General features: G+C 42.9%; 1 protein-coding gene across 1 annotated transcript in view; it reads left to right on the top strand.

Annotated features, from left to right (window-relative positions):
• Positions 1 to 447: 447 nt before the first annotated feature.
• The window catches only part of Lap3 (leucine aminopeptidase 3), a 30,402-nt gene continuing 4,485 nt past the window's right edge, over positions 448 to 26,364 (top strand). Inside the window, exons 1-10 of the mRNA XM_046423837.2 lie at positions 448 to 603; positions 3,876 to 3,991; positions 5,294 to 5,348; positions 5,732 to 5,837; positions 6,926 to 7,085; positions 8,327 to 8,491; positions 11,300 to 11,458; positions 15,908 to 16,032; positions 22,840 to 22,928; positions 24,849 to 24,951. Of these exons, the coding sequence (XP_046279793.1) occupies positions 502 to 603; positions 3,876 to 3,991; positions 5,294 to 5,348; positions 5,732 to 5,837; positions 6,926 to 7,085; positions 8,327 to 8,491; positions 11,300 to 11,458; positions 15,908 to 16,032; positions 22,840 to 22,928; positions 24,849 to 24,951 (1,180 nt within the window). The 5' untranslated portion in view covers positions 448 to 501. The remainder of the gene's footprint in view (positions 604 to 3,875; positions 3,992 to 5,293; positions 5,349 to 5,731; positions 5,838 to 6,925; positions 7,086 to 8,326; positions 8,492 to 11,299; positions 11,459 to 15,907; positions 16,033 to 22,839; positions 22,929 to 24,848; positions 24,952 to 26,364) is intronic.

The following is a 26,364-nucleotide window of genomic DNA, read 5'->3' as shown; positions in this document are numbered from 1 at the left end:
TTGAGTATACTGCAACCGTGACAACGCGACGCACTTCGCGGGTTCCCTAATAGCTTTGCAGCGCTCTCTCCGCCTCCAGGCCGCCTCTCGAGGGACGTCACATGCAGCTCCGCCCCTGTACAGAGGCCTGTCGGGACCCTAAAGCCGGGTCTAGGACCCTCCTGTCTTGGTCCCAGGGCCCACGACAATAGTTCAGTGCTCTTTTCAATACTAAGCCGGTCCCCAAAGCCGCGCGTTCCCCCAGCACCGCTCACTGTTCCAGCGCGCTCCCGCCCGGTCCAGGCCGCACCCACTCACCCCGCCCCCCGGCGCGCGCCGGCTCGTCCCAGCCGCAGCCCGGAGGCGCGCACCAGGCCGCGCGCTGAGAGCCCCGCCCCCTTGCACCTGTCCGGCTCCCACACGCGCGCCCGGCGACCCCGGTGGACCCGCCCCCAGGCGCGCGCCGTCCCTCCCTGCGCCACGTGCTCGCTGGAGGGCGGCGCAAGGGGCAGCGCTGAAAAGATGTTCTTGCTGCCTCTTCCGGCAGCCGGGCGAGTTGCTCTCCGACGTCTGGGAGTGAGTTGTCTCCGGGGCCGGAGTCTTGCCACCGCCGACATGACGAAGGTGAGAGGCGGCAGTTGCTCCCGGGCCACCGCGGGAGGACTGCCTGCGGGCGACCTGGGTGCGGGGCAGGGCGGGCCCAGGCCGCGGCGTGTGCGGCTTCTGCGCCAAGTTACACAAATCGACTAAAATGAAAAGTTCCCTCCTTTTGCAGGATCCGCCTTGGCAGGGGCTGGGGTGGGGTCGCCGGTGCCCCCTTCCCCGGAGATTTCCCAGTCTGCTGTCTTCTGATGGCGCGATCTTCCTTCTCGTCCGGGGAGTGCCTGGTTCTGAACCCTGGGCAAGAGAATATGCTGCGGCTACCATTTACCGATCGCACTTTATTGAGCCTTCTCCCTCTCACTGAGCTTCAAAAATGACATGCGCTTATTTCATTCATCATCTTTTTTTTTTTTTTTTTTTTTTAGTTCTGGACGTGACCCAAGAAGGGATGGTGACATTATTGTCCCAAATGTCAGCAGAGGTCCCAGAGTCAGCCAGCCTCAGGGCCTGGGCTGCACACCAAGACCTCCTTGCTGCAGTCAAGGGTCAGAAAACAGGGCCTCTGGGAGCAATTTCCCTGAACGTGTTTCTAGAGGAAACGAGATCCTCTCTAGGGAAAGCGGCTCTGCAGAGAGACGCGTTATTTCGTGAAATTAAAAGAAAAGCATTTTCCAGAAGAAAAGGCTGCTCCACCTAATTGGGCCCTGAGAAATTAGAGTGATCCTTTATATTAGGCAATTCAGGTCTGAAACATCTGGAAAGAGGAGTGGCTCAGTGGAAGGGGCACAAGCTTGGGAGTTATGCCGGAGGATCAGAAAGAAATGACTCTCCCTGGTGAAGAATTCTCTAGATGGGGCTTGAGACAGGTCTCCTGGAGGTATCAACAGATGACAGAGGGACCACACATTTCTTCAGTGCTCTTTCCAATACTAAGCTTATAACAGTGACCTGTCTCCTAGGTTCTCCATTTGGTCTATGGGAGTGTGCAGTCTTAGGAAGATGAGAACCTGGCAGAGTTATCAATGCCAAGGAAAGTATATTTTCTTTGGTGAGAAAGACAGACAGGGCGGTATTTAATCTAAGTACCTATGTGGCTTTGTGGGAAGGACCAAGGACAGGAAAAAGTTATCTGGATTTTCACACAGTTCTACCATCCAGGGGCTAGTGTGTCCCACTAGATTTCATTTTCCTTATCTTGTTAAGTGGGAAATATAGTGCAATAGTGCATGCATGTTCTTTTTACCTCAGAGTGGCCCTAAGGCAAACGAATTTTTTTTTTTTTTTTTTTAATATATAAAGTCTTTGTAAAAGCGAAAAGCACTGGGTTTACTTCATTCTTTGAGTTTTGGGGCCCAGGGGCTTGTAAAGATGAAGGAATATTGCCACCAAGTGCTTGGTAGAACCCTCTGTTCTGCCCCTCCTTTAAGTTGCTTACTTCTTGTCTTTCAGTCTGAGTTGATCAGAGTACCATGAATACAGGTTGAACATCCCTTATTCAAAAATCTGAAATCTGAAATTTTCCAAAATCCCTTCAAGCTATGTGTATATGAAACAAGTGAATGTCAGGTTTAGACTTGGGTCCCATTCTTGAGATGTCTTAAATATTAAAAAACAAACAAAAATAGCAAAAATCTTGTGTGGTAGCTCATGCCTATTACTCTGCTCTGGAGGCTGAAGCAGGAAATCCCAATTTTGAGGCCAACCTGAGCAATGTAGACTGTGTCTTAAAAAATAAAAAGGGATGGGTTATAACTCAGTGGTAAACGCTTGCTTAGCACGTGGGAGGCCCTGGGTTCCATCCCAGATACTGAAAAAAAGCAAAAGAAATCTGAAGTCAGAAACACTTCTTTCTGGTCCCAAGCGTCAGATAAGGGATGCTCAACCTGTAATGGCAGAATGTCTAAGATTTGCATCTGATGGTTATAGGAGAGGAAAAACAGACTCTCTTCTGCCCTCAGTTCCGTGGTTGAGTCTAAGAAAGTAGGCCTGACACTGACCTAAGGTACATGCAATTTAATTTGATATTTTTACATGTACATAGGATCCTGCAGAAGAAAATGAAGACCTGGAGAAGCATTAGGCCCAAAAGCTTTTTATCTTTCCTTTTTCTTTTTCTAGTACTAAGAATTGAACCCAGGGATGCTTTACCACTGAGCTGCATCTCCATGCCTTTTTACATTTTTATTTTGAAATAGAGTATTGCTTAGTTGCCAGGCTGGCCTTGAACTTTGATCCTCCTCAGCCTCTAGAATAGCTAGGATTACAGGCTTGGGCCACTGAACCTTGCAGTTTTATACCTTTTTAAACAAAGAAAAATGAAGCGTGGGGGTATGACAAGAGGAAGGAGGTTGGCCTTTGTCTTGTCATTTGGGATAGGCACTGGGAAATATATTGGGGTGCTAATGGAAGATAAGGCGTATTTCAGCAGGTTTGTTTGTATAGGTTCATTTTGGCATTAACTTCCAGCCGGTGGTGATGAGAATGCTCTCCCTAGTTTAGTGAGGGCACCTCTCTTATGGGGAATTTTATGCCCTGCTTTTAGGTAAGAAAGGGGGGCTGGGATGTAGCTCAGTGGCAAAGCGTCTGCCTTGCATTCGCAAAGCCCTGGGTTCGACTCCCAGTTCCAAAAAAGACAAAAAAAAGAATCCCACCAAAAAAAAAAAAATAAGATTAAAAAAAAAAAAAAAAAAAAAGGGGGGATTTTTGAGAGCCCTGCCTACATTGTCTGTCTCTCCGGTGCCAACAGCTCAAAGTAATTTATATGCCAGGGCAGCATATTATGGAATAACATGTTCAGAAGCCCTTCAGGGTCTAACTTGGTGACAACTGGATTTTTTTTTTTTTTAAACCCCTTTCTTTCTGGGGCTGGGGATGTGGCTCAAGCGGTAGCGCGCTCACCTGGCATGCGCCGGGCGCTGGGTTCGATCCTCAGCACCACATACAAATAAAATAAAGATGTTGTGTCCACCGGAAACTAAAATATTTAAATAAATAAATAAATAAATAAATAAACCTCTTTCTGCTTTGTGTGAAAGCAGAGTTCTTTCCTGGGGGTGACCATGCAAGACAAGGCATGGGACCCAGAGTCTCTGTAGGAATTTGAATCACTGAGGCAGGTGGAGTGCATATATTGGCCATGGCTGCTGCTTTTTTGGTTTTGTTTTTCTGTCTTCATGGAGGGCACAGTTTTGGTGGAATTATGTGTTCCTTCTGAATTTCTGGAACTCGGGGACTCCTGAACCCCGCTGAGGCATCTACTCCAATTATACGCATCTTTTTTGCTTTGTTCTCAGGGCCTTGTTTTAGGAATCTATTCCAGAGACAGAGAAGAGGATGTGCCACAGTTTACGAGTGCAGGAGAGAACTTTGATAAATTGGTGGCTGGAAAGCTGAGAGAGATTTTGAATGTGTAAGTATTACCTGGGGGTCCCAGTTCCTAAAAGTTCCCCAAATCAAAGGGGGTATTTTTCTATGGTGTATTGTAGATAGATAAGTTGTACACAAACACCCGGGCCAGGAAATTCTTGGTGGAAGTGAAAGTGCAAGTCTGGAAGGCCCTTTGTCACTTTGCCTTTCAGTATGGGTGGGTCTGCAGTTCTGGGAAGTCAGATGGTTTCCAACCCAATCACAGACCTAGTGTGGAGGACAAATCCTGAAGGATCTGGAAAGTACCAGATTTCCTCAACCCACCTTCTTGGCTCAAATTCACTTTCCTTATTCCCTCCCTTCCCACCAGCCTCTCTGTGTCCTTTAATTAATAGTTAAAAAGCAGTATAAGGGTTCTACCTTTTTATTTTGTGCCTGGAGCTTGAAGGCTTCTCAAAAGTTAAAAGTACAACTGGATTACCCAAAGATGTAGTAAGAATGCAGACTGATTCAGTAAGTCTGGGAGGGGCCTGGGATTCCCACCACTCTTAGATTAGCTAGGGTCTATAGGAACTAGAGAGACATTGGAGCTGCTGGTTCCTTTTGGCAAAAACAGAAGTGTCATTAAAAGCCACTGCAGCTTCATACTATTCAGATTATAGATAGCCTGTTTGAATCTACTAGATGCAGTCTAATAATTAATTAATGGATGTGTTACAGAATCTGCAGCTCCTCTTAGCTAACTAGTCCTTCACCAGTAGCCAGAATCTTCTCATGTGCTTAAGTCATTAATCCAAAAGCCAACTGCTGTACTACAGATCTCCCTGACCTCCTGTCGACCCACAGCACTTCTCATGCCCCTGGCTGTACTTTAGTATACCTTTTATAAGAAACTGCCCTGTCTCCCATCTGTAGATAAGCCCTCACCTACATTCTCTAAACCAGGCACACTGCCATCAAGTCAACCACTCGGGTACCATGGTGTTGTGTTGGTGTGCTGTGTCGTTTAGTAGAAAGGTTGGAGATTCTTTCAGTCCAGCCATCATCCAGTGCTCACATCCAGTGCTCAGATCCCCTGTGCAGCGGCACCAGCATTGCTTCCACTGCTTTAAGTAAATTTGTGTTAACTCTAATCTGAAAGTTTGCTACAGTTTTTGAACTAGAGTTAGAAGTACTGCATCTAGGAAATCCGAGCTGAGAACATTCTGTAAAAGTACAAATGAAACAACGTCCACAAAAGCAGTTAGCAGAATATTATGATAATACTAAAGGTATGTATATATTACTTTCCAGGCAAACAGAGCAAACTGAAAATTTCCAAAACAATTATTTCTTTTTGGTTTAGATCTGGACCACCTCTGAAGGCAGGCAAAACCCGAACCTTTTATGGTCTGCATCAGGTATGAGATGATGATGATGTGTCTTGTGAACCCTCAGTAAGATCACCTCTGGGTGCCTTGTACCGTAGCTGTCCAGTCATGCTAAGAATTTTGTATTGGATTATATAGTTTTATTCCAACGTTAAGCAGAACTATCATTTAAGATTATAAAGAGGCGATCACTGTCTACTGCTGGTCTTGTGTTCCTCAGTCTGAAGGCTTTGTCCAGCATGGCTCTGTCTTACATAGAATTGTTTGCAGGATTATCCTCACTCTGTCTATCAGACACACCTTGTAAAAGGTTCCGAACATAAAGTGATAGTGCGGGAGCTCAGTGAGTCTCTCTGCTGGAAATGAGCACTTTCAGGAAACACAGTGGCTGATGGTGTGTTTCTGTGGAACAGGACTTCCCCAGCGTGGTGGTAGTCGGCCTAGGCAAAAGGTCAGCTGGCGTCGATGACCAGGAGAACTGGCATGAAGGCAAAGAAAACATCAGAGTTGCTGTCGCAGGTTACTTTACTTTTTAAGTTTAATACTGGTCAAGGTTCTCGAGTCCACTCTTTAAGACTGTCTCTTCTCCTTTTGTCCTTTCGCCATCTCTACCCTTATCACATTTGCACAAAAGTAATTCACCTTAACAAACTCAATTTCCATTTTTTGAATGTTTGCCTCTAAGAAGGATATAGAGGTTAGCTTATGAAATTTTTGTTTTTAATATTTCTCCATAGTTAACATTTATCAAATACTTAATATTGGAGGTTTTACTATGGTCTGTTCACTTTTATAGCATTGGCCTTAGAACTGTATTTTACCAGAAATTTTGGCATGTGGATTTTTTTCCTCTTTGTAATTCTCCCCTGGTGTGCCCAACTTTTAAGTAACAAGGAGTTATATATGTACAACTCGGAGAAAATGGGAGTAGAGTGTGGGGTGCTCATTCATCACTCTCAAAAGCTGTGTGCTGGTCCCAGTTTTTTGGGTGGATGGCTTGAAAGAGTTGAGGTGGACGCTGTTGAGTCACCTTAGCTGAGCAGCAGTGAGAGCCTTTACCTCAGAGACTGTGGCTGAGGTCTTTGAGATCCATGCTGAAGCAGCAGGAATGGGCTTGATTAACACCTGGCCCTGTGTGTATCATAAATGCTTGTTAAACTTACTTTCAAAGTTTATGTTAAGGGTTTTCTCATAATTTTTATGAGAGTTTTTGCTGACACGATCTTAATAAAATGCTGTGTTAATAATGGACTTTGCTCAGGTGCAATCTCATGGTCATCTTTTCTCTGTCCCTCTTAACTGGGGAAGCCCTGGTGGTTGGGAAGCTTCGTCTGGAAGCACTGATAGTCAGAAATGACCCTGGTACTTGCTGCTTCTCTCTGAGGGGTCTCCCCGTGTGAGGAGCCCTGTGGTGATCTGAGGGCCTGTGCTCGGCTCTGCCTGTGAGGTGCGCCCCGGCCTCGTTTTAAGAGGAGGAAATGGAGGACTAGAGTTGTCACACTGGGATTGGAAGCCCGGTGCTTCCTCAGCACACTGCCCATACACTGCCTTCTGCTCCTCCAGTGTCTCTCGCTGACTTCCCTTCTGGTTCCTCTGTCCCTCTGCAGCTGGGTGCAGGCAGATTCAGGACCTGGAGCTCTCCTCTGTGGAGGTGGATCCCTGTGGAGATGCTCAGGCGGCCGCAGAAGGAGCGGTGCTCGGTCTCTATGAATACGATGACCTAAAGCAGAAAAAGAAGATGGCAGTGTCCGCGAAGCTCCATGGAAGGTGAGGGAGGGAAACCGAGGCGCGGTGGTGCTGTCCGGTGTCCGACAGTGTGGTCTTTTGGACGGGAGCCGCCTGCTTCTCAGTATCCGGCGCTGCTGTGTGCTCTGTCCGTAACCTTCCCATGGCCCCAGCCATTTTAATGTGTGATAACTGTCCCCAGGCTCTGCTCTAGCCTTTGTCATGTGCTCCTCCACGCTTGCTGGACACTGGGAATCTGTAATGCGGGGGAGTGGGGAGGAAGGAACGACATGCAGACGTGTCCCAGTGGGTTTCATTCCATTGAGTTGGCATCCGCCGGCTTTGGACTGGATGCCAGAGCTACGTGGGTGAAGGGAACTGGTTTTTGGCCCTGTGGTCTGGCACGGGGGTGGCTCAGTGGATCATTGAGCACCTCCTTTATTTCAGTCTTAGAACCTGGGAGACAAGGTCACTGCTGTGAGAGAAGATCAGAGACCTTAGGTATGGGGAGCCATGAGGGCAGGGGTGACCCTGACACAGCTGGTGCTGGAGAAAAGGGCTCTGTAGTGGTCAACCTGGTTTGAGTCCTGGCTCTGCCACTTAACTCACAGTGGCCTCAGTTAAGCAGTTGAAATCTCTGGGGAGTTGTACTCTTAACCCAGAGACAAAGTGTGAAGTGTGTCATATGTGACGCATGGTGACCCACTGAGCTGTCAACTGTTCTTTTACCCGTCTCCACACTGTTAGCTCTTGTGCACAAGAAGAGCTCTAGGATCATGAACCACGGGCCCACGTATGTTCTTTTCTAAAGCTGATCCTTATTATCAGGGACTTCGTTGGGATTTAGAGCCCTGACCCAGGTAAAAGAAGGCGGCAGAGCCTCAGTTCCACATCCAGGTGGTTGCTTCGCCTGCTTGGTGATTAGCACTTGGGACTGCGCTATCTGCAATGCAGGGAAGGAGAACAAAACAGAAAGCCCCTCCCACAGTTTCTGTGGTAGATTTTTAGCTTCAAAGACCCATCTGTGCAGCCCCTTTCTGTTTAGGGAGGATTCTGAAGTGGACTTCCCGGCCAAGTGTCCCCAGGCCCTCACCAGGGCCTGTTCTCTAGCTCTTCACTGTACCGCCAGCTGCCTGGGTCACGTCACAGACAACAGACCAGGTCCTGTGTGTCAGCCAGTTTCCATCTGTTGTCCTCCTCTTGTTTGTTGTGGGATAAGAGCCTCTCCTGGCCACAGGTCAGTGTTGTGGGTCATTGACCAGCAGCTCTGCTTTCTTCTGCAGTGGGGATGAGGAGGCCTGGCAGAAAGGAGTCCTCTTTGCTTCTGGGCAGAACTTGGCCCGCCAGCTGATGGAAACTCCAGCCAATGAGATGACACCAACCAGATTTGCCGAGATTATTGAGAAGAATCTCAGAAGTGCTAGTAGTAAAACAGAGGTCCACATCAGGTAATTCAGGATTACGTTGTAGACTTTGGGATGCTACACGCAGGAGCCTTTGAGATCCTAAATCCAGCTCCCTCTCCATTCAGAGGAATAACTGAAGACCATAGAGGCCAGATAACCACCAGCAGCCCTACAAGCTGGGACAGGGCTCATTTGAGGTTCCTTGTGTCTGTCTTTCCTTGCCTGTGAGAGAGTGCTGCGACTTCCTACTCATGTCAAGGTGTCCACGTTTTGTATCAGCTTTGTTTAGACAGAATTCACGTGCCACATAAAGTGATAGTGATTCGTAGTATATTCAGAGTGGGCTACCATGACTAAGTCAAGAATACTTTTGTGACCCCCAGAGGAAACCCTTTACCATTAGCAATCACTCTTCATTTCCCTGTCCCCTGAAGCCATCAGTTGACAGACTTTGGAGGTTATTTCCACCTTTTGGGTACAATCTGATCATTGTGAACAAGTTTCTGTGTGGACTTGTTTTATTTCTCTTGGGTCTGTAGCAAAAATGTAATCACTGGACCAAATGGTAACTCTGATTAACTTTTCGAGGAACATACTTATTTACTTTCTTGTTTTGGTGAGTTCTTCCTATCTTTACTTTTTGACACAAGTGAAGAATGTATTATTCCTTACTAGTTATTGAATGAGAATTTGTGCCTCGTGGAGTCCCTTGGCTGGACTGCAGGATGGTGCTCCCAGGCCTGCTGAGAGCCATGGTCAGCGATGGGCTATTAATGTCCAGCTCCTCCAGCTTTCTGGAATCTCCTGGAATCTCCCCACAGCCCTGTATGCAGCCCAAGTTTGAGTGTTTGGGGATTTATGATTAAAATAAACTGACAGATATTTGCTTTGTTTAAAGAATTCTTCACTATCAAAGTAGTTTCTCAGGTTTAAAAGAATTCTTCAGTAGTTAATTGTGATTAGAATTCATCTTTTTCAGGAAAGTCCCTATGCTCTAGACAGTGAAGAAAACATTGTAGGGCTGAGGTTATGGCTCAATGGTAGAGCGGCTGCCTAGCATGCATGACATCCTGCCCTGTGTGGTACTTTAAGAGCTTATATATTACACTTTTAAACATACTTTTGAGCTTTTCTAAATTATTTTGAAATAAAGGTTCGATCCTCAGCACACATAAAAACAAAATAAAGGTTTTTGTGTCCAACTAAAAAAAATATGTTAAAAAGAAAGAAAATGTTGTATAGAAAGCCCAGGACTTAGAGCTTGCTAGAACCTTTATAAGTTTAACCTGCCGCAGTACGTAGCCTCTGTAGAGGGGTTGTGGCAGACTGTTCCTTGTCTTACAAGAGAAGACACCAGAGGTACTTTATGTCAGAAAATACTGGCAATGCTACCACACATCAGTGACGGCACCTCCACCGTGCCAGGGAATTTGGCAAATGAGTGTACAGTGGTGCTCCTTGTCCTCAAAGAAGGGAGGATCTCATTGGAAGGACCAGGTTGGGGAAGGGAGGATGGGGAGGCCTGCTGAAGAACATGCAGCCTAAGCAGAGCCCTGATGGTTGCTGAGGAGTTAACCAACGAGAATGGGGCTGGGCATTTCAGGTGGGGAAGCAGGTGAACCGTGGCCCCTTGGGAATAGCAAGGCTTATGGATGAGCAAAGGCAAGAGTTGATCAGGATGCGCGTGTGGGTGGCAAATGACTCATTAAACTGAGACATAGCTGCACCACACCTTGTCCAGTGTAGGCGGGTCTCCATTAAAGAAACAAAGACAGACAATTCTTCCAGAAGGGCCGGACTTAATGAAACATCAAGTCCTGAGTTTGTGACTAACATGCCTTTATGGTACAGCCTTGTTTCTTTTGACACGTTTATTTTATTTTTAAAAAATTATTTTTCCTTTGACAGTTTTGGCAATCCTAGTTTTATACTTCTGACAAATGGTTGGGCAAGTGCCAGAATATTCCTTGGAAAGGATTGCTGCTGGTTTGTCTGTAGCAGTGGAGGCCTCGTTACTGTGGCTAGAAATCAACACAAAGCCCTTTGTACCTTTAGCATAGAAAGTGGCAATATGGTGTCAATTTTCTAGTTTGCACTGAGAAATGTTTCTATTTCATTAGTCTCATCGATCCTATGCTAATTAAATAAGAATTAACTTATTTTCCTACTTTAGAGACATCTCAAATGACAGTTACAGCTGTGAGAAATAGTGTGACATTGTTGAAAAGAGAACTCCAGCATTTCTAAAAGAGCAAATAAGTAGGTTATTTTAGTCCAGGAAGAGTAGTATAGCTTTGTTAGATTTTTGTTAGTTGGTTGATTTGGGGAGGGGGCATTTTTAGAAATACCAAAAATAATGAGCATCTTAGCTCTTTTTATGCACCCTTGTGGTCTCAGGGCCTTGCTAGTCTCATCTTTTATGAATTAAATCTTTAGAAACATCTGAGTAGGTTGGGGGAGCGTTTTTATTTATTGACTTTACATTATTACCTGAACTGTATTAGTTATCATATATAAATTCTCCTAAGAATGCTGAAGTCTTTTGATTGAGGAATCCTTAACTTCATGTAGATGAGCAAATTGACTCAGAATCAAGTGACTTGCCCAAGAATATACAGGAAACAAATGATCAGATGTGATAATCAAAGCCTTACTGTGTGTGATTTGTTTTCCCTGAACTCAGGGCCTCATGCTTGGGAGTGAGTGCTCTACTTCTGAACTATACCTCCTGCCCCGTGTGATACTTTAAGAGCTTATATATTACACTTTAAACATACTTTTGAGCTTTTCTGAATTATTTTGAAATAAAGGTAACCGTATATGTGCTTTTATCCCCTTTCTACCTTATAGACCCAAGTCTTGGATTGAGGAACAGGAAATGGGTTCATTCTTAAGTGTAGCCAAAGGGTCCGACGAGCCTCCAGTCTTCTTGGAAATCCACTACAAAGGCAGCCCTGACGTGGGGGAGCCGCCCCTGGTGTTCGTTGGGAAGGGAATCACTTTTGACAGGTACTCGAGGGGGGTATCTGAGCTTTGTATTTTGGTGAATGTTTTGTATGCTCTTTTTAGTGCTTAATTTGATTCATAAGCATGGTATTTGGTCATATTATGCTCCCAGTTATGAAATGCTCATATGTGTTAGACATAGGCATTTTACATATATTGGCTCAGTCTTACCCCTATAAGCTGGCTATCATGGACATTCTACAGTAGCCAGCTTATAGGGGAACCATGACTCAGAGGTATTAAGTAATTTGTTCAGAGACCCATAACTAAGAATTAGAGCCAGAAGTGAAAATCAGGTCTCTTTAAAATATCTTCAAATCTCTGTGTCCCACTCTGATTCTCCCTTGCAAGGCTTACTGCACAGACAGTGCAGCTGCCGCCGCCATCTCCTGCCTTCCCTTGGCTTGCTTTAGTTGCTTCCTGCTGCAGAACAGTCCACTCCCGTTAATCTGACTGAACCATAAGTTCCTTAGAAGTGGAAGCCACCTCGGGTTATTCCAGCCAATAAGGGGCTGAATTGGAGAAGTCAGTGTATTTTGGTATTTCCTATGGGAATCATCTGCCACAGAATATGACTGTCAGGGATGCTGGTGACTGTGAAGCATAAAAAGAGTGAGTTGGCCAGAAAACTAGGTTAAATAAACCAAATGAGGTTTGTTTTTGTTTTCTTTAGCTACAGAACTTCTCAGGGCACAGAATGTCACATTTTCTGAATTTTCTTTTGTAAGAATCTTGATTCTGGAAGTCATGTTCCAGGGAAACTGCTTTGGAGAATGCTGCTGAAGAACAACAACAAAAAAACAAATTCCCCAGTACATTTTTGCAACTATTCAGAAACTCCATGTAAAACATGAATGTTCTGTTCTCTTTTGTTTTTGTATTTTCATTTCCTTTGGTGCTGAAATCAAACCCAGAGCCTCTCATGTGCTAAGCATACACTCTACTACTAACTCACCTCCAGCTTCAACTTCTCTTCTTTAAACATTGGTCTCTAAATGATTTTCATTGTGTAGTCCATCAGAAAAAGATTTCAAGATATGTATATTTATTTATGGTGGATGCAAATGCTACACCATTTTATATATACTAAAGTATATATAAAACACGACAGCAAATAAAATTAGGAAGAAACCCTGTCTCAAAATAAAAAATTTTTTAAAAGGCTGGGGATGTAGCTCAGTGATAAAGCACCCCTGGGTTCAATCCCCAGTACCAAAAACAAAACAAAACCAAAAAAAAAAAAAAACTTGCTAATTGTAGTGGTTTTATACTATCAAGTGTTAATAGTTTTAGGGAGATATTTATGTTCAGGGTGAGATTTATTGTTAATTTAAATCCATATTTGTATTTTTTGCTAAAAATATTCAGCAAGATCCTTTGGTTTAGAGAAGTCTTCCTTGCAGAAGCATCAGATTTAACTTAAGATGTGAGAGAGCAGGAGGAATTAGTTCAGTAGGAACTAGGGATGAGTGTTAGGGCAGGGGAACATGGGAAGGCTGCAGAGTAGGAAGTAATGTCAACTCTGGGTACTGCAAGAATGTCCGTGTGGCTCTGCACCAGAGCGGTTGGGAAGATGGGTGAGATGCGCTAGATACTTAGGCAGGATCTATTATTCTGGGCCTTGAAAAGGTTTCTGGCAGAGGGAATGACGGTATATATGCAGTAAAATTCACCCTCTAAGTGTTTGGCTAAGTGAGCTTTAACAGAAGAATCCAACAGGGACCAATACTGAGAAGATAAAACATTCCCTTCACCCCAAAACTCCCTTGTGCTTCTGCAGTTATTCCCCACCCCTGCTCCAGGCTGCCAATTATCTTTCTGTTACTGTAGATTAGTTTTGCCTGTTCCAGAAATTTATATAGATGGCCTCTGGGCTGTCTGAGCCCAATGTCTTCAGTATTTATCCATTTCATCAGTCACATCAGTAATTTGTTCCTTTTCATTGCTATGTAGTACCATTGTATAGAAATACCCAAATTTGCTTATCCATTTATCTGTTGATGGAAATTCGAGTTGTTTCCAGTTTTAGGCTATGGGGAATTAAGCCAAGATCATCTGAAAGCTTTTGTGTAGCCACATGTTTTCCTTTCTCCAATGAGGTTCAGGTTCAAAGGACATTCTTTCCTATGACCAAAGTGGTCATCCCAGTTTGCATTCCTGTCCTCAGCTGACAGGACTCACGTCTTCTGCTCCTTTCCCTTCTTGACATGATCCGTCATTCCACTTGTGACGCTGCCATAGGGGATGCAGTGATACTTCTTTGAGGTTTACTTTGCATTTCTGTAATGATTGATGATGTCGAGCATGTCTTGACTTGTTTTTTTGACCATTGACCTATCTTCTTTAGTGAGGTGTTTAAATCTTTTACCCTTTTTGATAGGGTATTTTCCTTAAAAGTTAAAAGTTTTTTAAAAGTATATATATTCTGAATATAAGTCTTTTATCAGATGTTATTTGGTTAGGAATATTTTTTTCCCAGTCTGAACCTTGCATTTTCATTTTTTTTTTAGTAATATCTTATGAAGAACAAGTTTTGATTTGATGAAGTATACGTTCAGTTTTTTATAGTTCATGCTTTCTTTTGCCCTAAAACAGTATTGCCCATGCCAAAATCTTTTTTTTTTATCAATAAGACATTATAGTTTTTAAGTCAATTTTAGCTTTTTAGGCTATGATCCACTTTGAATTTCTGTATATGGTGAAAAAAGGCCTAAGGTTTTCCTCCCTCGCCTGCCTGCCCTCATTATATAGTCATTTATTTCAGCACAGTTAGTTGACAGTACATGAACTACCATTCCATCATAGACATGGGACTACCTTAGCATCTTAGGACAAAATCAGTTAATCATGTAGTTTGAGATCTATCTCTGGACCCTGCATCTGGTCACTGGTACCCTGTGACTAAGCATCTTGATTCCTGTAGCTTTGAGTAGGCTTTAATGAAATCTAGGATGATTTTGAAAAGATAGCAAAGATGAGTCCTGATCCTTGGTTGGTGGCTACTTTGGGACTAGTCGTAGGCATAGGAAGCAAAGCTCCCAGAAAACACCTTGGGCTAAGAGTGGCAGGTGGAAGGAAGTATAAATGCAAACCATCTCATTAGCAAGTGTTTCTGAGGTAAGTGAGAATTAGTACCTGATTTCCAAGCAAGCAGACCTCGGAGAAGGGAATAGAAATTTCTCCAAAGAGTCAACAAGACAAGTCAGTAGATGGCAGAAGTTGAAGGCCCTGGCTGTGTGCATGGCTTGTGGAACAAGTTGCTTCACAAGATGGGAAGCAGAAGTCACTGGTTGGTTAGAAGGCTGCCTTGCTAATTGCTAATTAAAACTCAGCTCTTATATTTAATGCTGTCTCAGAGGCTTTGTGTAGGTCCCTCCCTGATTCCTGTGCCTCCCTCAGGTTGTATTTTGCCATCAGCAGGCTAGAACACACCTGTACAGGTGTCAGATGGCAAGATTATACCTCTGTCATGTGGGTTTGAGAAGAATGCTCCCAGTCCTATCTGAACTTGTTAGCTTTCTTTAATAGCCTGTGAACTTTGGTTTGATAAGTTGATCCATTCATAAAAATCTGCTGAAAAGACAATCTTTGTAGGTATCAGCAGTTAATGAGTGTTAGGTTTGTGTCACCATGATCAGTATATCTGACAAGAACAATCTAGAAGGGCTGGGGATGTGGCTCAAGCGGTAGCGCGCTCGCCTGGCATGCGTGTGGCCCGGGTTCGATCCTCAGCACCACGTACAAACGAGGATGTTGTGTCCGCTGAAAGCTAGAAAATAAATATTAAAAATAAATAAATAAATAAATAAAAAATTTAAAAAAAAACAATCTAGAAGAGGAAAAGTTATTTTTGGCTCATGATTTCAGAGGTTAGTCCATGGTCAGTGGACTCCATTACTCTGGGTCTACCGTAAGGTGGAACATCATGGCAGAGGGCTGTAGTGGAAGGAAGCTGCTCAGGACATGGTGGCCCAGAAGCAGAGAGAGGGAAGAGAAGGGCCCACTGGAAAGACCGACCTTTCCAGGACACTCCCCAGTGACCCACCTTCTCCAGCAACGTCCAACCTGCTTACAATCACTACCCAGTCCATTCAAAGTAGGATGGACTGATTAGGTTACAGCTCTTGCAATCCTGTTATTTTACCTCTGAATATTCATACATTAACACAGGAACTTTGGGGGGACACCTTCTATTCAAAACATAACAATGAGATGAAACAGATAGCACTGATATTATGATATGGAAACATTTCTAGTAGTACTGCTTAAATTTCATTCAAATATAAATAAATTGAGCTATGATACCTATCTAGAATTATTTTGTATCTTTTATAAAGTCTACAACATTAAAATAATTCAACATTGAGATTCTAAGTTGAGAAATATGAGTTTCTTTGGCAGGTGTGTGGTGCTTTTATATGGTTATGTTGCAGCTGTCCTTTTCCTTCACAGTGGTGGCATCTCCATCAAGCCTTCTGCAAGCATGGACCTCATGAGGGCTGACATGGGAGGAGCTGCCACAATTTGTTCAGCCATTGTGTCTGCTGCGAAGCTCAATTTGCCTATTAATATCATAGGTGAGTGGGGCAAGGGATTGTATATCTGAGATTCTGGAACCCAGCAGATGCTTGAACTGAGACAACAAACATGGCTTTCTCTGATCTGAAAAGATCAAGAGACAATTTTTAAATAGCTTGATGAAAAGCTAAGTGTTTTATGTCCAAGCTGATTCAGCTAAATGTGTTTTGCAACTAATAGCTGTAACTGGAATTGATTTTACTTCTGCAAAAAGTGGTTAGCAGTCAGGGGCATGTATATCAAGTTTGTGGTTTACTCCAGTGGAAACTGCTCAGTAGTCAGGTCAAAGGGCACTCTTGGCTCATTTACAGATGGTCTCATAGGATTGTGGCCAATTAAATGCCTGATACACAGAAATTGCCTGGTACAGAAAAAGCATTTAGTACAATGACACCTCTTAGCATTACAGAATGCCAGCTTCCATAGCCAGTGATGCTGAGAGTGTGTAGCATTACTAATACCAAGTTTTGAGAAGAAGAGGGGGAAGGCTTAGGTTACCTGACTTAGCCAGTGTCTCATCCATTGCATGGGGAAGGTAGAATGCAAGTGTGTCTGACGTACATGTGTGTGATCTTTTTTTTTTTTTTGATGTGCTGAATATTTTAGCATGTCTCATCTGAGCTGGTGACCTAATGCTGGGTTCACAAAATCCAGCTATTCCAATAACTTAAGAAAACATGCAAACACACAGAAGTACCTTTTCAAAATCCAGGAATGGTCCTGTGACCTTAGTGGTCCATGGAAAAAGAGAGAGCTACTGAATTCTTTATTCTTATATAGGGGACACACAGGGGAGGTTCCATGGAACATTCCATCCCAAAAAGGGCAGAGGGGTAGGATTACAAAGGAACAGGTGAGCGTAACTCAACCCTACTGGGTAATGCCTCATTATCCAAGAGGAGGTAGGGGGCACAATAATTGTTCAGTATCTCTTGCTCAGGACTTGAGGGTGTGTATTTCCAGAGGGGCTCCCTTTCTTTGAAAAAATAGGTGATGAGTTGCTATCACAAGGTCTTGAATTCTTGTTCTGAAGGCATGACATCCTATGATTACAAGGCAGGATTAATAGCAAAGAGAACAGTACAGTAATATACCATGCAGAATGTTTTAGTATGTTTCCAGGATTAAAACCATTTAACTCTTGAAGTATTTGATCAGCTAGAGGTAGGATCAAAAAAAAAAAAAAAAAAAAAAACATCAATCTTACTTTTTTGTATATCTTGAATATGATGATATAACTCCAAAAGATCCAAGCGGTTATTATTGTTCAGCCAAATACCTAATAAATGTTTTTTAACTTTCTCCTAATCCCATTGGGAAGCATTGTATTTGGCAGCAGTAACACACGCATATTTATAATTGGCATGACATTTTAGCCTTTCCTTGAACTTTAAAGTAGAAAGCTCATTACCAATATTTATTACAGTAGCTTCTAAACATTTATCTTAGTTTCAATTATTTCATCAATATTGATCTGATTATGAAGAGCTTTGGAAGTGTTCTGAGCCAAAATATTAAGAAAATCTGCATGCTGAATATTTTGAGATATGGCCACCCAAGATGTGACCGTGGAAGCAATAAATGAAACTAAGCCAGCCACCCCTAAAATTACAAGTACAAGAGCTAGCTTAGGTCTAATCAACTGGGCATATATTTGTTGTAAGACTTGAAAACCAGAATTAGCAAACCATGGCCCTGAGATTTTAGCTGGCAATAAGACAACAGAGGGCTGGTGAAGCATCAGTGTTCCCTTCCTTCTATTATATCTGATGATACAATTAGTTAAATATCGCTACAAGATATTTATCATCTTTCGACTTTCACATCTCTAGTAATTAAAACATAAAGGGATTGAACAGGCTTGCAAGCCGTAACAAGAACCTTCCTTATAATTTCTGCCTACAAGGTCAGGTAAACACTTGTCGGTAAAATGTAAAATTCTGAGGCTGCAATCAAACACCAAACATCTTTCTTGATACCACCTTTGCTGAAGGTCAAGGTGTTACTAACAAATCTTTCAGGGGTCATGGCAGCGCCCTTGTGTAATTGTTTTTTGTCAATCCTAGGAGACCAGTCTAAAATATACCACTATTTCTAGACACCTTATGCTGTATTGGCAAGGTATTTATACAATCCATCCATTTAGGGAATGTGCCAATTTCTATTGCAGAATGGTTAGGACAGTGAGGTATATTAGTGGATGTTCTGCTGAAATGATTGGCTTGTTATTAGACAGTCCCATTTTAATAACTGTTCTAATATATGGCTTTGAATCCCCAAGGCCAGTACGATTAGCTAGTCTAGTCCCTCCAACTGCTGTCTTTTCCTCAAAGGACACTTTTAGACAGGCAGCACGTTTATCGTTTATTGCAGGATCACCACATAGGTAGCTGACCACTATAGCCAAAATAATTAACTCCATTCCCATGGATGGGAGTAATATGGGTGTCTGTAAATCCTCCCATCATGTATGAGTCATTAGTAAATACTGGGATGGATTCTCCAGTACACACCTGAGTGTACTAAAGGTGGATCTAGAAATATGTCTAATAAGTTTCTCCCTGTGTCCCAGTTGCCTGGCAGCTCAACAGAGCTAGTATTGCTGCAAGCATCATAGCTGGAGACTTAGTTCTTCCTTGCTGCTGGATCATCCACTCAGTCTGCAGCCTCAGATTTTTCAACATCTTCCATGAGGGTAGCTTCACTGTTGGGTCTCTCTGGGCCATTTTCTTTCCCCTCATCCTTTGAAGTTTCTTCTTGATGGGAGGAGTCAGGGCTGACATCTCTGGATCAATCCTCAGTTGTTTGAACCTTGGCTTTAGGTCATTGTCTTAAAACAGTAAGAATTACTAGGTAAACAATGACCTTATTTAATAAAAATAACTCAACTTCAATGTTTCAATAGGTTTTTATCATGTCAATATATGGGCAAAATTTTGGTTCATATCAGTATAATAAAATCGGGGGGGGGGGGGGTAAGGCCTGAAACATCATAAAACTGATCATTTATATATTTATAGTCAATCCAGCTGCATACAAGTCTGTCTTCTGATTACTTTGGCCTTTTATCTCACTTTCTAGATGATCATGTAAAGATTCCTTTATTAAGGAAATCTTTTTTTACCATAAAAGTCTTAAACATAATGCTTCTTTTATTTTATCCAAACATGATTTCTTTTTTACTCCAAACTGTTTCCTTTCTGTTGAAGCATCTTCTTTTCCTTTTCTAGAATTCTTTAGTTATACCTTGGAATAATTTCTATAAATCTTAGTAAACAAATTATTGTACATTCATGAGAAGAAATATCTCAATGAAAATATAGTTAAAGCCCTTGGACATTTCTGTTGACAGAATCATATCTGTTTATCATCTTATAAAAGTTTGTACAATAATTTGAGAATTAGAGATTACTTGATGATTGTATTATCTCTATCTGTAACTATAAACTGCAGAGTATCAGATAAATGCATGTATAAAAGGTATAAATTATGTGTTTTCTATTGAAAAACATTTGGAAGCAAATGGACACATATTAAACAAATAGACATGTTTTAATTATCCTATGGATTAAAGAGTATAGATTATTTAAGTAACTGGAAAAATATATTAAGAATAAAATGTTTAGTTTATAATTATCTTATGAAATCATATGGTTCTTAAAAATATTTGGATCCATTTTAAATTATTTTTAACTAGGAGTGTACTCTTACATGTGACATCACGTGATGTAGCTGAAATAACATCCTTGCTTATATTTTACTTATTTTTGTAATTACATAATTAGAATTGAAAAGGAAGGATTTCTTGGTCATCACGGGAACATTGTGAGAAAATTGTCTTAAGTTGCCGGCCTTATTCCTGTGATGAGCAAAATGCATCCTCACAGTGTCCAAAAGTAAAACATAAGCAAGCATATGTGTCTTTTATCTCTTATAAGTGTTACATTATTTCTGCAATTTTCTTTAATAATATAACCATAAAGAATTTCTAAGGGAACATGGGATAAAAATCAAATTATTTAGCTTTGAGAACACATTAGGATTAGGGCAGCAACATAGAAACCTGTTGAACTATATTTTGTCTGAAAAAGAAATCTTTCGTTAGTATTGACCAGTGGACATTTTTAAGTAACATGCAGGCTCTGCAGCTCCGTTCACTAGCCTGCAGAAAGTTAGCAATTATAGGTTAGTTAGAAACTACAGGTTAGTAATTGGGAGGCTGGCCCAGAAGCCCTGCTTGCCTGACGGTGGAAGGACAAATGGGAAACCTATGAAAAATGTGGGAGGTGGGACTTATCCGCCATGTTACCCTGGCCTTGTGGCTGGAGAGTTTAGTTTGCCCGAAATTTGGGGGGTTTTATTTCATGCATTGTTTTTCTGACCCCAGCAGTCCTGGTTGTATTTCGCCATGCTGGGCAGCGTGTGCGCATAGCCATGCGTCGTGCACGAGGCCTTTCCGTGAGCGGTTGCCTTAGTAACCAGGGAAGCCTAGAGTTGGTCGGGTTTGTGGGAAGGTAATGAAGGCCCTTTTCGGTTGTCCGCGTCTTTGCCGTCCCGTGGCCGCATCTCCTCCCGCGGTGAAAGTCGCTGGAGCTGGGCTGACCCCGCGTTCAGCCGCTGCCATGCCTGCGCCCCTGGCCAGCTAGCGTTTGACCATTGCCTGCGCCAGTGCCTCCCGCTTGAGTTCCCAGCGCTGGAGCGGGCTTTGCGCCGGGGAGAAGGCGCATGCATGGCTGCGCCCGGGCGGGCAAGCGTGGGAAGCCAGCGCCAGACCTTCCGAGTAGATTGCACTCTGTCGGATCTTTAAAGTGGGATTACAAACCAGTAATGTGTCCCTTCCCTGCCATCAACTCCACCGGAAAGCCACGTGTTGCTCCCAGCATTTCCCCAGGTGTTTGGATTTTGACCGATCTGTTTGTGTTTTCCCGCTAGGAATCTCTCCAGGGCAGCGCCTCGTGGGGGCTCCTGGGGATGTTCCAACAGAACCCGGGATTCCTGGGAGAGCCGACAGCTTGTTGGGCAGCAGTAGTGGTGTCCTCATCTCCTTGAACCCTTGTTGCAGCCCGGTCAGCATTGTGTCCCTTCAGGCCGTGTTGCACTGGGCTGCTCTGCTTGTACCTCGTCGTTGTCATTGCAAATCTCCTTACAACCACCTGGGCATCCCGCCAATCCCGCTGCCAATCCCGCTGCGGAGCCCCAGGCGGAGTCCCAGGCAACCACAATTGGGATCCCGCCTCTGGGAATCGCGCCAGCTTTAGCGCTCTCTGGAGAGGCGGGGAGTTATGGGTGGTTCCCGTCCTGTAGCTCCTCCTTGTAGCGCGTGAGAACTCCAAAAATAAAAATAAAAAATTTTCAAACCCCCAAACTGGGTCCCAGTGGCAGATGCTGGTGCCAGCGGGCCCCAGGGCAGCCTGCATTTGGCTAGACCAGGCCCCCAAAGGGTCAGAACTAGCTGGTGGCTCCACAGGGAACAGTAGCCAGAGTCCTGTGTCTGCTGAACAGCTGGGCCATAGCTCACCCGATTTGATCCTTGGTAAGGATGTAATGAGAGAGGCTCAGCAGATCCACTAGTTTAATTTAAATTGCCCAAACAATTCCAGAAAGTAATAATAAAACAAAAATTAAAAAAAAAAAAAACACTTTTGCTTTTTTAGAAGCAGAAAACTTCTGGAATTTTAATGTCCCATAATGAAAACAATTTTATTTTCTCTCCTTTCATTCTCGAAATATTAATTCCCAGTACATAAATCCAAAAATTCTTACCTAAAATGTTTCAAAACAAAAATTCCACAATAGTTTCACAGTCATAAAAAACCTGCTTATGAGAGAGGGCTACCCTTTAACCCTATACATCTTATCAACTACCCTAAAACAATCCAAGCTGTGCCTCCATTTATTACCATCTATCAGAGTTGGTGACCTAATGCTGGGTTCACAAAATTTGGCTATTCCCAATAACTTAAGAAAACGGCAAAGAAAGTATGCAAACACACAGAAGTACCTTTTCAAAATCCGGGTCATCTGTGTGACCTTAGGGATCCCTCGAAAGAGAGCTATTGGAATTCTTCTTATATAGGGGACACACAAGGGGAAGTTCCATGGAACATTCCATCCCAAAAAGGGCAAAGGGATAGGATTACCAAGGAACAGGTGAATGTAACTCAACCCCACCAGGTGCTGCCTACTCCTGGAGCCACTCCTCATTATCCCAGTGGTGGTAAAGTTATTGCAGGGCCCAATAATTGTTTGATATCTCTTGCTCAGGACTTAAGGGCATGTTTTTCCAGAGCAGCTCCCAACACCTAAGAAAAAGGACATTCTATATAATGATAATACTATTACCTTTTCCAAGGGTGAATATAATAATCTAATTAAAATGTCCCAATTACCTAAAAAAAGTATATTTTGCTTATATTTAGTTTTTATTAATCCAGGAGCTAATAAAAAAAATCAGACATTGCATTGGGTTGCCATGTCTCTTTAGTTTTCTCTGTCAAGAATTCTCTTTCTGCCCTGTTTTCTTTTATGGCACTGGAAGTTTTGAAGAGTCTTGGCTGATATGATCTTCCACAGTTTGCACTTATTTTTTCTCCATTGAAATCAAGTCAGGCCTGTGCTAAGAATGTTATAAAGGTGGCATGTACTTCCTGCTGTTGATGAACATATATCATTGGTGATAGGGAATTTGGTTGGTTAGGGTGGCATCTGTGGGCATGCTTCTGGTGGCTCACTAGTGGCCTCCTGTCCCATGGGTGGTGTGTTTGGACACAGTATAACCATATTCTCTCAAATATTTTTTCCAATAGGTTTGGCTCCTCTTTGTGAGAATATGCCCAGTGGCAAGGCCAACAAGCCTGGAGATGTTGTTAGAGCCAAGAATGGGAAGACCATCCAGGTTTGTGACTGGAGGGTGCACCATTCCCCAACATGTTTCTAGGGAACCCCATTGTGGCCACCTAACTGCAGTGTGACTGGAAGCAGGGCCCCACCTCTCTGGGGAGGGTGGTATCTTCCGTGCAGAGTAGTTTTTCATGCAGAGTCATTGTTATTTCTCAATGAGAATTTTTAAGAGTGTTTTTCCTGCCTTGATTCTTCCTCTCACTTCCTGTATGCTGTACACGCAAATTGCCATGAATCTGTAGCCAGGCTTGCAGAGTTTGGCAAAGCAGTAAAAATGTGGGCTATTTTCTGGGTATATTTGTGCCACGAAAACATTTTCCAATTCTAAAGGTTCAGGTGGGAAACACTGTCTTGCATCATGGGCTCTGCACTGTGGGGACCTGGCAGCAAGCAGAAGGTCCCCATGGTGTGGGCCTGCATGCTCTCACTCACTGCCCATGATGGTGGGGCCTCTACTAAAAAGAAGGCAGTACAGTTAGGAAGGGTTGCCAAAGAGACTCGGCCCGAAGATCCAGAGCTGCTTAGCTGTATCTTTCTTAGGTACTTAGCCTTTTTGTTTTCAGAAATCTTTTTATTTTCCCCCTCTTTAAATGAGTTATAACAGTTGCTAGTAAAATGGAAAGGCATTTTTCTACTTATTTCAGCTTCCCATGTCATCAGCCCTAAGTTACTAGCTGTGATACAGGGGTTAATGAATTTTATTTGCTTTCCAGATTAGACTGAATAATATTAGGAATAGTCAAGGCAGGAAAAACACTCTTAAATAGTGTTTCCACTATTATAAGTACACTTTTTTTTTTTTCCTTTTGCAGTACTGGGGATTAAAGCCAGAGCCTCACACATGCTAAGCAAGTACTATACCACTGAGCTCCATCCCCAGCCCTTTTTACTTTTTTCATTTCATTTGTTTGTTTATTTATGGTAGTAGGGATTGAACTCAGAAGTATTTAACCACTGAGCCTCATCCCCAGCCTTTTTATTTTTTGAGATAGGGTCTCACTATGTTTCCCAGGCAGTCCTACAACTTTTAATCCCTCTCCCTCAACCTTCTGAGTAGCTGGAATTATAGGCGTGCATGTACCAGGGTGCCCAGCACAAACCTGTTTTTGAATCTTGATGACATGTCATCCAAGCTTTTTCTCACTTTTATATCCAATTCTGGTGTATAATTGCCTGGTTTTTATATTCATTACTCCTATAGTCTCCTTTTTAAAAAAAAATTTAGTGTTTTTTTTTTTTAAAGAGAGAGAGAGAATTTTTTAATATTTATTTTTTAGTTTTCGGCGGACACAACATCTTTGTTTGTATGTGGCGCTGAGGATCGAACCCGTGCCGCATGCTTGCCAGGCCAGCGCTCTACCGCTTGAGCCACATCCCCAGCCCAAGTTTATTTGTTCCAATCAGTTATACATGACAGCAGAATTCTCTGACTCATTGTACACAAATGGAGCACAAATTTTCACTTCTCTGGTTGTACACGAAGTAGGGTCCCACCATTCGTGCAATCATACATGTGCCTAGGGTAATGATGTCTGTCTCATTCCACCATCTTTCCTATCCCATTGGCCCCTCCCCTCCCCACCTTTGCCCAATCCAAAGTGCTTCCACTTGTCCCATGTCCCTCCCCATTATGGATTAACATCCACTTATCAGAGAAAACATTTGGCCTTTGATTTTTTGGGATTGGCTTACTTCACTTAGCATGATTTCCTCTAACTCCATCCATTTACCTGTAAATGCCATAATTTTATTCTCTTTTATTGCTGAGTAATACTCCATTGTATATATGTACCACAGTTTCTTTATCCACTCATCTATTGAAGGGCATCTAGGTAGGTTCCACAGTTTGGCTATTGTGAGTTGTGCTGCCAAAAACATCGATGTATCACTCCTTTTTTGATCTCCCTCTTGGCAGGTTGATAACACCGATGCTGAGGGGAGGCTCATCCTGGCCGATGCGCTCTGTTACGCGCACACCTTTAATCCAAAACTCATCATCAACGCAGCCACCTTAACAGGTCAGACCCCTACTGTTTTTGTTGGAAGGAAGCTATGATCCCAATTATCCTGTTAAATATTTATGTCTTATCATTTTCTATTTAATTGAAGGTACTACATTTTTGTTTGAGGTTAATGTTCATCCTTTCTGAGAAATTTAAAAACGGATGAAAAACTTTTATGAAGTTGATAGAAATGTTTTGGAGACAAGTGACTACATTTGTAAAATACCATTAACTTGAAAAGTACGGTATTGAAGACTATAATGTGAACCCCCACTCCCGTCATAGAGATGGAGCATAGACATAGAGTAAGCATCACTTGTCACAGTGCCATATGAACAGTGTTGACACAATCAGCAGGCATTAACACCTCTTATGTGCTGGGACTGTGTTGATGGCTGAGGATGCAGCGATGGGGCAGAACATAAGTGAGGCCTGTAGTCTAGTGGAAACAGTGCAGTAACTAGACAATCACACTGAGGGTTTAAAGTGGCAGGTGACAACCCACAATAAAAAATTTAAAAAAAAAAAAATAATAAAGTGGCAGGCGACAAGCACAAGGAAGTGGAATTAAAGGAAGCCTGAGGGAGCCTATATGGTTTGGGGATTTGATCAGGTCAGCGTGTGCAGGGCCTCTTATCCTAAGAAGGGTGACTTGAGCCTGGGGTCTGAGTGGAGAAGAGGTGAACAGAGGGTGCATCGTGCACAAAGGCCATGTTGTGGGGCGCTGGGGGGCAGCAGTGTTCAGGCCGAGGTATGCTGTGTGGCTTGTGAGGCAGATGCTGTGGTAGGTGCCATATTACAAGGGGAGTCAGTGCAGCAGGAAGCTACTGAGGAGGGCTAAGTACAGGGATGATTTGGTTGGATCTGCACCCTGTAAGGTTTCCCAGCATGCACTGTGAAGAATGGGCTGTAGAAGGACCCCAGGAGAAATGCGCCAACCCGTGAGGCCTGTGAGCTGGGTTGTGGTTGTTGAGTTTTGTGGATGTGGATATAGGGGTGTGTTAAGGATGAATGATACAGTATCTGCAGTTGGTTTCAAAATAATGTTAGGTGTGGGGTTCTGGTGAAACAAGTTTGCCAGGAGTTGATAATTGTTGATGTGGGGTAATGGGTACTTAGGTGTCAGTTATATTATTTTCCTTGCTTTTGTATATATTTGAAAATTTCAAAAATAAATTTATTGTTTTTTTTAAAAAAGTGATTACTGTAGTTCAGGTGGTAGATGATAATGGCAATAGCCGTAATGGAGAGAGAGATTTACGAAGTGACTGGGAGGTAGTGATGAAGCTTGAAGGAGCAAATGACACAGACCAATTGAATTTACCCCAATGTCATGTAGAATCACAAGAATTTATATGGGCCATCACTTTCAAATAATGATTTGTAATTTATGGTTCTTTACTATTAAATAATAACTAATGGCATTTA

This window comes from Marmota monax, unplaced genomic scaffold, assembly GCF_021218885.2.
Source record: "Marmota monax isolate L192 unplaced genomic scaffold, Marmota_monax_Labrador192_F-V1.1 WCK01_AAM20220418_F8-fsc00009, whole genome shotgun sequence".
NCBI classification, from domain to species: Eukaryota; Metazoa; Chordata; class Mammalia; order Rodentia; family Sciuridae; genus Marmota; species Marmota monax.
Note: the sequence above shows the minus strand (reverse complement) of the source record. Positions and strands in the feature narration are given on the sequence as shown.